We start from the raw sequence: 16,921 nt of genomic DNA on the forward strand, positions 1-16,921 counted from the left end.
GCTCCAAGAAATGCCCCCTTTCCAGTCCTCAGCAGTAAGCACACACCTTCACAACCCAGCATGGGCTGCCAGAGATGGCGAGGACCCAGTTCTCAGCAACCCCATTTAAATCATTTTGGTAAAAGTAGAGGTTTCTCATGCAAGCATTACATTGATACTATTCATTATTTTTTAATGCTGAGTTCTTTGAGCATGTCTTCCTGTTGCTTTCAGGGGCTATCTACTTTCTTTTTTTTTTTTTTTTTGAGGCGGAGTCTCGCTCTGTCGCCCGGACTGGAGTGCAGTGGCCGGATCTCAGCTCACTGCAAGCTCCGCCTCCCGGGTTCACGCCATTCTCCTGCCTCAGCCTCCCCAGTAGCTGGGACTACAGGCGCCCGCCACCTCGCCCGGCTAGTTTTTGTATTTTTTAGTAGAGACGGGGTTTCACCGTGTTAGCCAGGATGGTGTCGATCTCCTGACCTCGTGATCCGCCCGTCTCGGCCTCCCAAAGTGCTGGGATTACAGGCTTGAGCCACCGCGCACGGCGGGCTATCTACTTTCAAATTCAGAGAGGAAAACGTCCCACAGAGACCAGAATGCTCCTCTAGTGAACCTAATTCCTAAGGGAATGATAGTCTCCAAATCCCTGAGTACAAGTAAAAAGGCTGGCTGGCTAGGCAGACGAGAGAGGGAGGGGTTTCTCCTTTGGTGAATGTGCTGTGGCTGAGTCATGACACGCACAGCATGCTGACAGTAGCATCGTGTACTACAGGCCCCCTTACTTTATCATTGTGAGGTCAGAGGAGAGGGTGTGGCATTGTAGGTACCCAGCACTTTGCAGTGTTTTCAGGGGAGCTCAGTGATCTACACAGGGACCAGGGATCTTGAGTGAAGATTTTCAATGCTGAAGACTCTTCAGGCCCTAAATTCTTGCTTTGTGGTCCCCATATGTATTAGTCTGTTCTTACATTGGTATAAAGATACTACCCCAGACTGGGTAATTCATAAAGAAAGGTTTGACTCACAGTTCTGCATTGCTAGGGAGGCCTCAGGAAAGTTACAATCATGGCAGAAGGCGAAGGAGAAGCAGGCACCTTCTTCACAAGGTGGCAGGAGAGACAGCACAGGAGAAATGCCAGACACTTATCAAACAACCAGATCTCGTGAGCACTCCCTATCATGAACCAATCCAATCACCTCCCACCAGGTTTCCCCTCGACATCCAGGGATTACAATTTGAGATGAGATTTGGGTGGGGACACAGGGCCAAACCACATCGTCTGTGGCCATAGCATCTGCGCTTGGCTTCTCCCCAGGGAGACATACTTGCTGGTGTCCCTATAATGTCTTTTAATTGTCCACAGCTTGTTAGCCAGCCTCAGGAAGCTCCACGCCCTGTGTTACACCTGCTCTGAGTCTCATTAGAATCCTTAGAATTAGGGAGCAGCACCTCTGGGCTTTGGCAGAGGCAGAGAAGTCACTGCAGATTCCCCATTGTCGGCACTCATTTCAAAGCCCACGGGGGCAGACACTTGAACATGCATGAAGGCATTGTCTTTGCCCTTGAGAAACTTCACCTTACCATGCACCAGCTGTAAATACTGCTCTCAATGCTGAATGGAGTGGCCAGTTTTTGTCCTGGACAGTCTTTATATAGACTGTACTTCTGTGAAAAAAATGGAAAAAAACATGTGAGTGAGCCTTACTCAGTTCTGGTCCATAGTGCTTTCCGTGAAGGGACAGAGGAGAGCCAGGCAGTGAGAGCCACACACATGCCAAATGGGGGCTGCGTAGAGTGGATGTTCTGGGTGGGGCAGCCCGACCCCTCTGCCACATGACCAACCTCTGTGCAGACAGGGGAAGCCCCAGGCCCAAATGCTTCCTGAAGGGCCTTGCAGGCATTCCATGAAGTTGCACAAGGAGCCCTACAGCGCTCCTGTTCAAGATCTGGAATCTTCCCAAAGGAAGCAGATGCTTATATTCTTTGTTCCTTTAGGTTTTGATCTCTGTGAAGTTGGTCAGGAGGAAGTAATCCTGAAAACCGGGAAGCAAGCTAATCGACGGACTGTGCACTTCGCGCTCCAGTCCCTGCTGTCTCTGTTCGGTAAGAGCCTGCCACGCTCTCCCTGGGGGCCAACACCAGCACATACATTTTGGGAAGCAGAAGAAAAGTGAATAAACATTTTTTGTGTATGTTAGGGAACCGTTAGGGACTGTTCAGGAACAGGAAACAAAAACTCCCTACTCTCATGGCACTTGGAATGTACAAGGTGCTGGCAAGTGCTCAAGCAGGGCGAGGGACTGGAAAGTGAGATGGTGGTGGCAGAGCAGACGGGAACGTGGCGACAGGTGTGCCTGTCTTCTGTGGGGCCACAGGGCCTGATGGGAGTGGACCCTCAGGTCACGTGGGCCCCGGAGGAGATTTCCAGGCTCTGGGGACACACCCAGCCTGACTGATGTTCTTAAGGGCCGAGCTGGCTACAGTGGGAAGAATAAATGCTGGCTTGGGAGGTGGTTATGGTTTGTAGGTGGAACCAACGGGGTCTGCTGAAGGTCATGACAGATGGGTCAAAGTGATATCCTGTTTTTTTTTTTTGGAAGAATCCCAAAAATGGGATTGCCCTCTGCTGAGGTCAGGAAAGTGGCAGGAGGAATAGGCTTGAGTTTCATCTGGGACACATTCAGTTTGGGGATAGCCATTAGGCACCCATGCAGGCAGCTGGTATGTGAGTTTGGAGTTCAGGGAGAGGTCTGCATGGAGACAGAAACGTGCATGGCGTCCCCCGGGGTGCATGAGGGTTAGAGGGGAAGAGGAATGTGTCCTGTGGGCATTCCAGGTCTCAGAGTGACAAGGATGAGGAGGGGCCTATGGAGGAGGGAAGGGGTGGTGAGGGCAGGGTGTATCCCACTGCAGAACTGAGCAATGGACTCTGGATTTGGCACTGTGGACCTCATTGGCGACTTTATAAGAATGACAGGGACAAAAACCTGAATGGAGTACGTTGAGAGAATGGGGGAGAAGCAGTGTGGAGAGTGAGTGTAGATGATGCCAGAGGGACTTGCTGGGATGGAGCTGGAAAGGAGGGCAGGAGATGTCACAGACTGCTCACATGCCCCAGCTGAGCAAAGGGCCCCCACCCCAGGAGCACAGCCAGCCCTCCTCAGAGGAAGGCGGATACAGGGTCATGTTGCTTACCCTGACCCCACATGTGACAGGCAGCAGAGTGGAGATGGGCCGTGGTGGTGGGGGTCTGGGGAGGGTGGGTGTGGCTGTGAGCTCTCCTAGAGTGATTTTGTCCCTACGTTAGATTTACTTTTTCTAACAGGACCATGTTTTTGAGGATTGTAAGATTAATTCAAGTAGTGTATATAAGTAGCTCTTGCATTATTCTTTGCTAGCTTCTATGCATATAAGGATGTTGTAAATTTTGAAAAAAAAAAATCAAAACCATATAGAATTCTAACTGCCCTTTGGGCCTTTGTGTTTTGTGCTTAGATTCTACTGAGCTACCCAAGCGCCTCAGCCTCGACAGCTCCTCCTCCCTGGAGTCTCTTGCTTCTGCTCAGTCTGTTTCCAATGCCCTGCCCTTGGGCTACCAGCACCCCCCCTTCTCTCCCACCGGTGCCGACAGCATTGCCTCAGACGCCATCTCTGTGTACAGTCTGAGCTCCATTGCCTCCTCAATGAGCTTTGTCTCCAAACCTGAGGGTGGATCAGAGGGTGGAGGCCCCGGAGGACGACAGGACAATGACCGGTCCAAGAACGCTTACCTGCAGAGATCCACCCTGCCTCGGAGCCAGCTGCCTCCCCAGACCCACCCTGCAGGCAACAAAGATGAAGAAGAATATGAAGGGTTTTCTATCATCAGTAACGAGCCCTTGGCGACCTACCAAGAAAACCGAAACATGTGCTTCTCACCAGACCACAAACCACCCCGACCTGGGACAACCGGAGGCTTGAGAGTCTCAGTGAGCTCCAAAGGGAGCATCAGCACTCCAAATTCTCCAGTGAAAATGACTCTGATTCCCAGCCCCAACTCACCCTTCCAAAAGGTGGGAAAACTAGCAAGCTCAGATACAGGAGAATCAGACCAGTCTAGCACAGAAACGGACAGTACCGTGAAATCCCAAGAAGAAAGCAATCCAAAACTTGATCCACAAGAATTAGCCCAGAAAATTCTAGAGGAGACACAGAGTCATCTCATTGCGGTGGAGCGTCTTCAGAGGAGCGGCGGCCAGGTGAGCAAGAGTAATAACCCTGAAGAGGGTGTTCAGGCGCCCAGCAGCGCTGCCGTCTTCAGAGCGTCAGAAACCAGCGCGTTCAGCAGGCCTGTGTTCTCCCATCAGAAGAGTCAGCCATCGCCAGTCACTGTTAAACCAAAGCCCCCAGCCAGGAGCTCCTCCCTGCCCAAGGTGAGTTCTGGATATAGCAGCCCCACCACCTCGGAGACGTCCATCAAAGACAGCCCCAGCCAGAACAGTGGCCGGCCATCTCCCAGCTCCGACTCACAGACTTCCCAGCTGGACCAGCCTCTCTTTAAACTGAAGTACCCCAGCTCTCCTTACAGCGCTCACATTTCCAAATCACCAAGGAACATGTCCCCAAGCTCCGGCCACCAGTCTCCTGCTGGCAGTGCACCTTCCCCAGCTCTCTCCTACTCCTCAGCTGGATCCGCTCGCTCGAGTCCAGCAGATGCTCCTGACATAGACAAACTGAAAATGGCAGCCATTGATGAAAAGGTGCAGGCTGTCCATAACCTGAAGATGTTCTGGCAGAGCACACCCCAGCATTCCACAGGGCCAATGAAGATCTTCCGGGGGGCTCCTGGCACGATGACTTCTAAGAGAGATGTCCTCAGTCTGTTGAATTTGTCACCACGGCACAATAAGAAGGAGGAGGGAGTGGATAAGCTTGAACTGAAGGAGCTGTCCCTGCAGCAGCATGAGGGAGCTCCACCAAAAGCCCCTCCCAACGGACACTGGCGCACCGAGACCACCTCGCTGGGCGCACTGCCGCTGCCCTCCGGCCCTCCCGCCGCAGCCCCCGCGCGCCCTTTGAGACTGCCTTCTGGAAATGGCTACAAGTTCCTGTCCCCAGGAAGATTTTTCCCTTCTTCCAAATGCTAAAGCATCTTTTATACCCACTGACTCTGAGCAGCCGGCAGATGGGGGCCTGGCGTTTGCTTCAGCCGTGCCGAGTGCAGCCCCCCCCCAGCCACCAGCACCCTCCTGATGCTGTGCTCTCCGGGCCAGGGGCATGACCACGTCCAAAGGCTGCCACACACACTGGTGGCTTTTCTGGGCCACATTCACCAAAAGCCAGGACTTCTATGGGGCTGGTACAGGAGGCTCATGGAATTTCCTACACACTTCACCAAATGTTTACCTTTGAACTCCCTGTTCTCATCTTTGATATGATTCTTCACCAGGATTTTGTACAAAAATGATCATGGTTCTGGGGTAGGGAGAGGAAAGGGAGCACATATTTTGCTAAGAGGTATATATGCAGTACCTTTTATACACAGAAATACAAATAGAGCTTTTTCTAAGGCGTTCGGGTGCTGGTTGGGGGTGGGATGTATGAAATTTCTCTCAGTTGAATTCTACAGGAAAGTGTTATATTAGCCAAAAATGGAATAATGGTTTTTAAAATGCCAATGATTTGTAATTAAATTGTAGCAATTTTGGTCTCATGATATTGTAATATCTCAGCAACAATGCAATAATTCACATTGAAAGAGCGCTTCCATTCTGAACTCTCCTCTGCAAATGTCCTTTGGGTCCCGCTGTCAACCAAACTTGAATTTTCTTAAAAAAAAATTATGTAACTTTTATCCAGGCATTTTAGAGCTATGCAATTGTGATTTAAAATGCAACTTTGTGCTTTTAAAACAGTATTGACCTTTTTTGTACATGGATAAACAACTTGGTTTTACTATCAATAGTACTTTGCATTTATAGCTATTATTTTTAAAAGCTCAAAAAGTTTTTTAAAATGTCAAATTTTGAATTGTCATCAATAAGTAATTATCAAGTTTGGAAGGAAAGGTTGAAATGACTCAGTTTCCTTATAAGAAAAAAAAAAAATTCCAAGGCTAACTAGATTTATCCCGCCTTCCAGCTCCTATTCCCTTTTATTAGCTGTTGAATTTTATTCTCTTTTCCCAACTCCAGGTCCCTCAGTTGTCTTATATCTAAATCTGTTGCCAGGTCCCCACAATCCCAGCACCTGCCTCTGTGAGCTGCCCCCCAAAACCCTCACCTTGGCCCTGGCCAGCCTCCTGTGCTCCTACTGTCTGAAGGACTGGCCCCTCCCCCACCACTGAAGCCACACGTCCAGATCCTAAGCAGCAGGGCCATCCCGGATTATAGCCAACCAGGGAGAAAGAGATCTATCTTAAAAAGTGAAGGTGGACTTCTTTTCCTACAGCTCTGACAGTAACTTAAATTGTTGCCAGCTTGAGGGAAGACAAGGGAATCATCTATTTAGGGGTAACCATTAATTTATTTTACTAAAGAAAGGAAATGCTGAAGGTCATATTAGTACTGGAGAATTTAGATAAGTATCTTTCAGGTAATTCTAAAATAAAAATCCTACCCACTTCACTACGGGGTTCCTCATGAAGGTGGGCGGCCACCTGGCCTGGGCCACCAGCAGCACATGGAGCAGACCGAGGGGCCTGGCAGGGGGCACTGACCTCAGGATCCCCAGCTGGGGGTTTTAACCATGGGTGGGATCTCAGCTTCTGAGCATACACTGACAGTCTCACCTGTTCCTCAGTGTACTCCTCTGAAAAGAAGAAAGAATAGTATTTATCTAGTCTGTGTTCTCCTGAGCTCCATCCTAGAGGTTTTTAATTTAACCAGCAGCCATGTTGACAAAAGGCAACAATAAGCATGTCACATTCTAGCCCTGATCCCAACACTGAAAGCGAAGTACTTTATAAAGAAGCCAGCAATTATGAGGGTTTCTTTATGTTAGTAGGGGAAAAATGGTAATAAAAGTACCAGTGTAGCAAGTGAAGACCAAATTTATAGCACTGTGCATTAGACAGCAAAATCAGGTTCTTAACAATGAAAAGTAAACCTCAAGTTTCTAAAATCCATATGCAGATGGTTAGGCTGTCCCTCTCTTAGCAAATCTCTCAGCCTCTTTCTTTCCCAAGTGCCAAGGATCCCTGGAGTAAAGCTCTGGGGGGTCTGTGCTCTCCTTCCGTGAGGGGAAGGGTACCGCCCTATTTGCCCCTCTCTAGCAAACACCCCCACCACCCTGCCGCTTCCTGTGGTTATTGAGCCAGTTAGGAGGACTCATGGACTCTAACCTGGTTTTAGTCCCATGTACATTATTGTTTTAGGTTTCATATTGAAGAGCCAAATGGTTTATGTGGTTTTATTCTGTCTAAGTTTCAAGGAAGGGAAAACAAAAGTGATAAAATGATAGACCAGTCTAGAGGCCACTGTAGAGTCACCGCCACTTTATATGTATGTCCGTCTTGCTGTTCCTATATGAGTAAAATGGATGTAAAATCATAAAATCAAAGTGAATGTTTCAGGCTACACTGAAAAAAGTATGCACTTAGAATTAAGGGAAATTGCGTAATTCACCAGGATTTCTTTGTGTACATCAGGAGTTGGCAACTATGACCCACAGGCTAAGTCTGGTCAGCGGTATGGTTTTTCATAGCCATGAGCTAAGTTACCTTTTTAAAGGGTTATATAAGTAATTACATAATATTATTGATTTTGCCTTTGGCCCACACCACATAAAATATTTAATACCTGGCTTTTTTTTTTTTTTTTTTTTTTGAGACAGAGTCTCACTCTGTTGCCCAGGCTAGAGTGCAATGGCGCAATTTCGGCTCACTGCAACCTCTTCCTCCTGGGTTCAAGCGATTCTCCCTGCCTCAGCCTCCTGAGTAGCTGGGATTACAGGCACCCACTACCATGACCTGCTAATTTTTGTATTTTTAGTAGAGACGGGGTTTCACTATGTTGGCCAGGCTGGTCTCGAACTCATGACCTCAGGTGATCTGCCCGCCTCAGCCTCCCAAAGTGCTGGGATTACAGGTGTGAGCTACCGCACCCGGCCAATACCTGGCCTTTTAACAAGTTTGCTGACTCCTGGTATAGATGACAGAAAATGGAATAATGTTTTGTTTCTCCAGTCTAGGAACAGCAAGTCAGGTAGTGGATAGACTGACTGGCATCCGGGGAGCCCTGGTATGTGAGGGCCACGTGGATGAAACAAAATGCCTCCTGCATAGCCCTTGGCTCTTTGTCCCACTTGGGAGGAGTCCATGGATGTGGGTAATATTTACAAAACAATTTTTGGCTTACCATTTGCAGAAAGCATTGCATATATTTAAACTGGCATGTCCCACCCTCTGCTACTCCATCAGATGTAAATACAATGACGATAAGCCGTACAACTCCCCTCTCTTAGAAACCTCAGCAGGACCACAGAGCAAGGGAGTCAAAGCTTTCTTAATTCTCTCCAGTAAATGACTCAACTAATTTGATTTTTTAATTAAGTCAAAATACCAAGAGAAAAATTGCTACTAAAACTCACATTTTGATCCACACTAATGTGCGGCACAAAATGAAATAGTTTTCACCTCCATTCCATTTTTTAAAAATTCACGGTCCACACTGAAACTTGCCGGGTTTTAGCAAGAGACGAAGGTGCCACCCACGCTGTCCTGATCCTGCTTTCTCCGACCCAGTGACCTCCAGCACGTGATCACTGCAGCCAGTCCCGGCCATGCCGATCCTGCCACCTCCCGGCCACACACACTTGCAGACCCACAAGAAGAATTGTAGCCTTGAGAATTTCAGTTCAGGTTGGAAAAATGCCATGCAATAATCTGGTTTGCTTTCAGTAAGTAGGCAACAAGTGGAAACTGTGTAATTTTCATCACCTATTCTGCTGTTCTGAGTGTACCTTTGGTTTGTGAACTGGGCCCTTGTTTGTGCCACATCCTTCAAAGATGTTTCCTGTCAGGACACCTGTGGTCCCGCCCCTCCTCAGACACCTTCCCACTGGCATTCACGTTTCTTATATGCAGTGTTAGCCATCTTTGGCCTACGTGGACTTTTTTTGTAAATTACACGGTTTCCAGACATTAAACTTTTTATATTATGAAATTTACCATGTAAAAAGAACTTCATATTTTTATTGAGATTGCTAAGGCACTTGGCCTTCCTCCTTTGTGATTTTCAGTGTCTATTAAAGCATGAGTTCCCTCGGTTTTAAGCGCTGTATCTGGATCACTTTCTCACCCTTTCCACACTGTCTAGATTTCTTTGCAGCACATCGAGTGGCCGTGTGTCATTACTGAGCACATATCTCTCTAGTTTTATCCCCATCTCTACACCATAGCCTCACATCCACCAAGCAGAGAGCACAACCGTGCATGCAGCAGAGCTGTCCCCCACGTCTCTGGTCTGGGGACACTGTCGGTGGGGGGTGATTTAGACGCTACTCATAGTTGGAGGGCCAGAAAGTTCTACAGTTGAATACATATTTCAACAAACAAAAACTGTTCATCACCACCAGATCCCTATATCATCTAACAAAACTTCCAAGGTAGTATTTCAGAAAGAAGGAAGATAATTCTATATGCAAAAGTATGAGAAGCATGAAGGAATAGTGAAGAACTCGGTAAATGTGAATAAATGAGCACAAATATTGCCTTTATAAAAAGAGTAATGTCTCATTTGGATAACAAGAAATACTAGACAATAATATGTAAAACAAGGGAGTTAAAGTGCTGTAAGTTTAGGAACAAATTGTAGATTATTTTTAGAGTAAGCTAAATATATGTAGTTCCACACACAAATTGAAGTAGAGGGTTATACTTCCAAACTAGTTAGTGGAAGAGAAACAGATTCATTTTGTAAAACCCTGGTTGATGTAAAGGAATAGAAAAAGGAAGGAACAGGCTGGGCGCGGTGGCTCAAGCCTGTAATCCCAGCACTTTGGGAGGCCGAGACGGGCGGATCACAAGGTCAGGAGATCGAGACCATCCTGGCTAACATGGTGAAACCCCGTCTCTACTAAAAAAATACAAAAAAAACTAGCCGGGCGAGGCGGCGGGCGCCTGTAGTCCCAGCTACTGGGGAGGCTGAGGCAGGAGAATGGCGTAAACCCGGGAGGCGGAGCTTGCAGTGAGCCGAGATCCGGCCACCGCTCCAGCCTGGGCGACAGAGCGAGACTGCGTCTCAAAAAAAAAAAAAAAGAAAAAGGAAGGAACAACAAAAACCATCTAAAAGGACAAATATAAGATGAACTTGTACATTTTCAAATAACTAAAAGTATAATTGGTTTGTTAGTAACACAAAGGATAAATGCTTGAGGGGATGGACACCCCGTTCTCCACGATGTGATTATTATGCATTGCACGCCTGGATCAAAACATCTCACATGCCCCATAAATATATACATCTACTATGTTCCCACAAAAATTAAAATAAAAAAAGACAGAAAAATATCAGTAATCATTATAAATGTAAGTGAACTAAACAATTAAGCAGTAGATTGACAGATGATGGCAATAAGCCACATGCTCTTTAAAAAGCTATATGCTATTTGAAAAGAAAATCACCGAAGCATAAGGGCCCCAAATGGCTGATAGTAAAAGGCTTGGCAAACTAGATATTAAAATAAGAGGCACTAATAAAAACAAAGATCCACCTCCTAATGATAAACTTAGCAAAAGGGCAAAATTCTAAATTTGTATGCAGCTAACTATATAGCCTCCAAATTCATGAAGAAAATTTGTTTTACAAGTTTGAAAAAACATTATCATAATGGGAGGTTTAAGCCACTACTCTCAATAATTGATAGATCAAGCAGACGAAAAGTTAGAAAGCATGTGGCAGGTTTAAACAATCCTGTGAACAAGCTTCTGAAATGCAGTTAAGGAGAACCCAGTCTCGGATAGTGATCCACTGTCTTCACTTGCACACATGGAATATTTCATGAAAACAGACCATGCACAGGCCACACAGCAAGTCTCAGTAAATATTGAAGAATTACTACCACATAATCAGAGCACAATACAATTAAGTCAGGCATCAATAACAAGAGGATAACTAAAAAGCAGCCAATCACTTAGACATTTTAAAATGGACCACATAGCATACAACCCATGGAAGAACTCAAAATAGAAATGGGAAAATACAACATATCAAAACAGGTGGATACCTCCAGACCTACAGCACAGCGGTGTTTATTTTTTCTATACTCGCCTAGAATTTGCACAGTGGATTAGAAACATTATCACTTTCACCCAATAAAATAAAATTACAATTATTTTTATTTCTGCGTACATGGTATTTTCAGAAAATGTATACATTATATGTGTAAAGAATAAAATAATTCCATAAAACTAGTGGAATACAACATATTAAAGAAAGATGTATAGCCCTAAATGTTTATATTCAAGGGTAATATTTAAATTATGTAACTACAAGAACCCCAAGCGACTAAGAAGGACACTGGTGCTGTGACACTCGAGTACCGAGGTACGCTAGGAAAGAACAAAAACTACTCACTGAGCTAGGTGACCAAGAAGTTAGAAAAAGAGTAACAGAGAAAATAAAAGAGGAAATAAGAAAGGCCAGAAATAAAAGAAGACAATATAGAAGAAATAAAAGAAGACAATATAGAAGTTTAAGAAGGGCAAAGTTTGCCAAAAAGACAACTACACTGATTTCTGGGAACAGTAATCGTGTATGTGCATGTGTGTGGGCGTGCGTGCGTTTGAGTCAGAAAAAGGGAAAAGGAAGGAAAATGGGCTATAACTAAAGATGCAGCCGAGATCAAAGAGAAAGAAAATGCTACGAACGATTTTATGCCAATATATATGAAAGTACAAAATATCGCCTTTCAGGGTCCAGGTGCATACACGCAGTGGAGGTATCTAGAAATGCTGGGAATGAGGGCTCTCAAAGGCGGAGTGGTATTAGCGTCAAATTCTCAAAGGCGGTAGAATTAGCGTCAAGAGCGGGATGTGGGCGACTGTGACTTACAATTCGTTTATATATCTGAACTACTTCATAATAAATTTAAGAACAAGTGAAAAATAAAGACATTACACAATAATATATTAGATTATACAAACTTTTAGAAAAAGATTAAAAGTTTTGAAAAAAGATAAAATGCCAAAATTGATGTAAGAAGGAAAAGAAACTTAAACTAAAATGGTAATCATTTTAGCCTTATTTTTGCCCTTATCCAACTCTCCAAAAAATAGCAGGCCCAAGCGGTTTTACGTGTATTTCACCAAACTTTTAGGAGTTTTTTTCAGCTAGTCTCTCTTTTCAAAATGAACTGTTTAGAAAATATAAAACGATGTCCAAATCATTTCATAGATGCCATCCTTAACTCTGAAACCAGTGAATAGTATAGGAAAACAATAGGACCATTCCATGTGTGAACCTAGACATAAAAATCCTAAAGAAAATATTGGCCATTAAATCTCTGCATTTTAATTTATTTTATTTTATTTTATTATTTATTTACTTTTAGATATGGGGCTCTCACTATGTGGCCTAGGCTGACCTCAAACTCCTTGGCTCAAGCAATCCTCTTGCCTCAGCCTCCTGGATCAGCTGAGACCTCAGGCACGCACCACACCCCCCAGCAAACCTCTGTATTTTGAAAACTTTTAAGAAAACACAAACTGAAAAGTAGATCTATGCGTTAGTGACTTGGGAGTGTTGGTCTTTGCTAATATACACAAAACTGGTATTCCTAAGAGACCAGAGCTCTGGCCCTAAAGGGATACCTATAAACACATTCATATGCAGAAAACCTTATATTAAGCATGAAATTCTGGAGAACATTTTGACCCTGAGAACTGGGGTGGATGAGTTCTATGGTTTATACTATAATTATACAAAATAAAGTTTGTATGTCAATGTAAAGGGAATTCCAAGTGGTTCTACCATTTTTTAAGACACAGTATAAGAACTATACCCTGCCATTGGTGTTAAAGTAGACTTTTACTTTAGTATAATACAATCATCTACAGACTACATCTAAGTATGAAAGGTTAATGAGGCATAATGCAAGGATTTGTGAGCAACAGGAAAGATGGTTACAAGTAGGACTGCTCTTAGCTACTGCAGCTACTTTTAGGATTCTAATGCTTGATTTATAGTCACTTTGTTGTCTTGCTTTTAACCTCAGATGTTCTGGACAGGGGCCGCAGCTTGGTACCTTCCTCTATTTAAAGCCTTTCTCTAACTTTCCCAATGAGCATGCATGCTCACAGCCTCTAATACTCCTAAATAATGGCAAACAGCAGGGAACTGACAGGCTAATGCTGCATCCACTCCAGCAAATGAGGCCAAACATCTGGAGCCAAACACATTAAAGGGACACATTGGCATTAAGGAAACATTTTGCTTTTCAAATGCATTTCATCCAATCTCAAGATATTTATTAAATTTGTAGCAATTATGCATTTGGGCTTCAGGGAATAATAATATTCTTAAGTATATAAATATTGCCAATATATTTACTTAAAAGAAAAAGTTTTAAGCTTTAAATCCCAGGAGCAGAACTCAAAGTCTATGCTTTTAGACTTTTAGTTAATTAAGACAGGTAAAGGGATTTGAATTCTGATTTGCCTGGCAGCATTTTGCCAACAGTCTAATTTTTTTTTTGTTTTTCCTGTACAGATCTTCTTGAAGTATAGCCATTTCATTCTAAACCAAAAATGCAAAGTAAGATAAAATTAATATGTGGTCAAAATGAAAAAGGCAGTTCTTATCTATTATTTCAAAAGCCATTCATTCCACAAATATTTGCGCAGTTTATAAGTAGAACGCAGCCAACAAAAAATAAGCAGAAAGTTAAAACAGGTGTTAGAAAGTCCATAAAACAGGCCAAGCACAATGGCTCACACCTTAATCTCAGCACTTTGGGAGGCCAAAAAGGGGGGAATTGCTTGAGCCCAGGAGTTCGAGACCAGACTGGGCAACATGGTGAAACAAAAATAAGCCAGGCATGGTAGCCTGCTCCTGCAGTCCCAGCTACTTGGGAGGCTTTTAGGTGGGAGGATCACTAGAGCCTGGGAGGTTAAGGCTGCAGTGAGCCATGATGATGCCACCACACCCCAGACTGGGTGACAGAGCAAGACCGTGTTTCCAAAAAAAAAAAGAGAGAAAAACAAGTCAATAAAATACAGCTTATGCACTTCACTTACATGCCATTGTCTTCATGATACAATTTAAACAGCTTGGTGAATGAAAACACAACCACTGTGCCCCTCCCCACCCACTCACCACCCGTCCCTAGAACTGCCTCAGCCCAGCCTAGGGAGTTGTGAACCCAGGCAGTTGTGTTTCCTACTGGAGGACTCTACTCCCCCAGCTGCAGCTGACTAGGCAAGAGCAGGAAACAGCCTGCACGGCCCAGCCAACCCTGTGACAGGTCAGAAACCACCCCCCCTCCACGTGCCCCATGAACTGGCCAACCAGATTCCTTTTCACATGAATTCAATCCAGAACATCTGGACAAGATCTGGTCTTTGCAGCTGAAGCAAGACCCAAAAGCTGGTGATGTAAACTGAGGTCAGTGGACCACCATGACCACGTGCAGCCCAGGGTGACAGAGGTGCAAAAGCCACGCATAAGCAGAGAGAGAAGCGAAGAGGAAGGCAGAACAGATGCAAAGACAGTAGGAGGGAGACCAAGAAAGTCCCCAAAGTAGCCAAGTTGCAGGCCATGCTAGTTTCAGGATTAGCTACTTCCAAGTTAGGGTAACTTACATGGCAGTCTTTTTTTTTTTTTTTTTCTTTTGTAATTTAATGGCCTTAGTTGTGGATGTTTGAATCTATGGCATAAATAGAAGCAAGTTAGAAATGGGGTGGGGAAGAAGGCTGTAGAGTCTGGCAAACTGAGACAGAAATGCCAGCAAAGGAAGAAGAACTATACGTAGGTCATAAAAGTGTACACATGAAGGTCTGGGGCCTTACAGTGAAGGCCACTACTGTACAGTCTTGTACTGTACAGTCTTGGACAGTATGACATGAAATAAACAGAGAAGTCCCATATCCCTTCTTAGCAGCTTATGCTCTGCCTTCCCTCCTATTATTGTGGGCAGAGCCCCTGGGTCCCTCTCCATGGCCAACACGTCCACTAGCCCAGACCCACTTACTGTCCCTTGCCTATTGAGGACCAGTGCTTTAATAATTCTCCTGTCTCTCTCCTGCATTGTCAGGCTTTCCCTCTCAGATGAATCATTCCTACCAGCACATAAATATGCTATAGCTCTCCAACTCAGTACTAAATCCCCATCCAGTTAACACTCCATTTCTCTGTTCTCCTTTCAATACAAAGCTCCCAGTTGGTCTATACTTGGTGTCTCCAACTCCACTCTTTCCCTTCTTTCTTGAACTACCCCCTCAAATCAGGTTATTGGCCCCACATAAGACCAATAGCTACATCCGTCGTGCAAAATCTAGTGGTTCTTAGTTCTTTGTAATGCAATATAAAGGGTACAGCATAATCTAAGGTAGTCTTGAAATAAAAGTTTAATCTGGATCTAAGTAAGCTTTTGGATATATATGCATAACTTCCAATTTTCTATAAATACAGGGATTATTTGAACGAGTTACACAACACCATAAGAGAAGAGTGAAGCAAATCCAGAAGGTGGGGCCACCCCACCACTCCACACAGTGCTTTTCAATAGAACTATCTGCAATAATGAAAATTTGTGCTGTGCAATACAGTAGCCACTAGGTACATTTGACTGCTCAGCAACTAAAATGAGGTTAGTGTGATCAAGGAAAATTTTAATGTTAATTTTATGTACATGGATATGGCCATATGTGTCTAATGGCCACTGTAATAAACAATGCAATAAGACCACTGACCTGATCGCTTCAACACATGAATGTCATGAAGAAATAGAGGATATTTCCTGTTCAAGAGTAAAAAAAAATGAAGAGACATCACATCCAATGGTGACTGCAATTTTTTTATATACTAACAATAAATACTGGAAAATAAAATGCAAACCAATTCTGTTTACCATTGCATCAATAAACATAAATGAATTTATTAAAAACACAAACTGTATACTTAAAATGAGAGCATTTGTAAATTACTATGTAAATTATACCTCAAAGTTGATAAAATATATATATAATATAAATTTAATAAACGACATGCAAGATTTCTACTTTGAAAACTATAAAATGATGCTGAGAAAAATTAAAGACATACATAGAGAGATATACTATGTTCATGGATAGAACACTCAATATTGTTAAGCTGTTCTTCCCAAATTGATCTACAGATTCCACACAATTGCAATCAAAATATTAGCAGGAAAAAGCAGATTTTTCACTAGAAACTGACATATTAAATCTAAAATTTATTCAGAAATGCAAAAGATCTAGAAAAGTCAAAACAAACTTGCAAAAGATGATGACTTCAAGACTTACTCTAAAGCTACGGTATGTAAATGCTATGTGATTCTGGCATATGGTCAAATATTTTAGGGGACAGAATAGAGTCCAGACTATGTGGAGAGAACAGAGTCCAAACATACAGTCAATTGATCTTCAACAGAGGGTTCCAAGGCAATTCAACGCGAGAAAGAATATTTTCAACAAATAGCACTAAAATAACTACATTTAGAAAAAGATAAACCTTAACAATTACCTCAAATAATACTAAAACATGTGTTCAAGGTGGATCACAAACCTAGATGTAAAAGCTGAAACTATAAAGCTTCAGGCAGGGAAATACGTCTTTGATCTTGAGTCAGGCGAAGATTTCTTAAGACATGAAATGCACTAACCATGAAAGAATTTAATAAATGGAAATCTATCAAAATTAAAACTGTCTTCTCTTCAAAAGATGTTAAGAAAATGAAAAGGAAAGCACAGCTTAGAAGACAAAATGTGTGCTACATTTTTGT

At 43.7% G+C, this 16,921-nt stretch overlaps 1 protein-coding gene across 1 annotated transcript in view; it reads left to right on the forward strand.

Annotated features, from left to right (window-relative positions):
• TTC28 (tetratricopeptide repeat domain 28) overlaps positions 1-9,224 on the forward strand; it is a 475,930-nt gene extending 466,706 nt beyond the window's left edge. Inside the window, exons 20-21 of the mRNA XM_030915124.1 lie at positions 1,976-2,083; positions 3,476-9,224. Of these exons, the coding sequence (XP_030770984.1) occupies positions 1,976-2,083; positions 3,476-5,106 (1,739 nt within the window). The 3' untranslated portion in view covers positions 5,107-9,224. The remainder of the gene's footprint in view (positions 1-1,975; positions 2,084-3,475) is intronic.
• The last annotated feature ends 7,697 nt before the right edge of the window (positions 9,225-16,921 follow it).

The sequence above is a fragment of the Rhinopithecus roxellana genome, chromosome 13 (genome assembly GCF_007565055.1).
Source record: "Rhinopithecus roxellana isolate Shanxi Qingling chromosome 13, ASM756505v1, whole genome shotgun sequence".
Lineage (NCBI taxonomy): Eukaryota > Metazoa > Chordata > Mammalia > Primates > Cercopithecidae > Rhinopithecus > Rhinopithecus roxellana.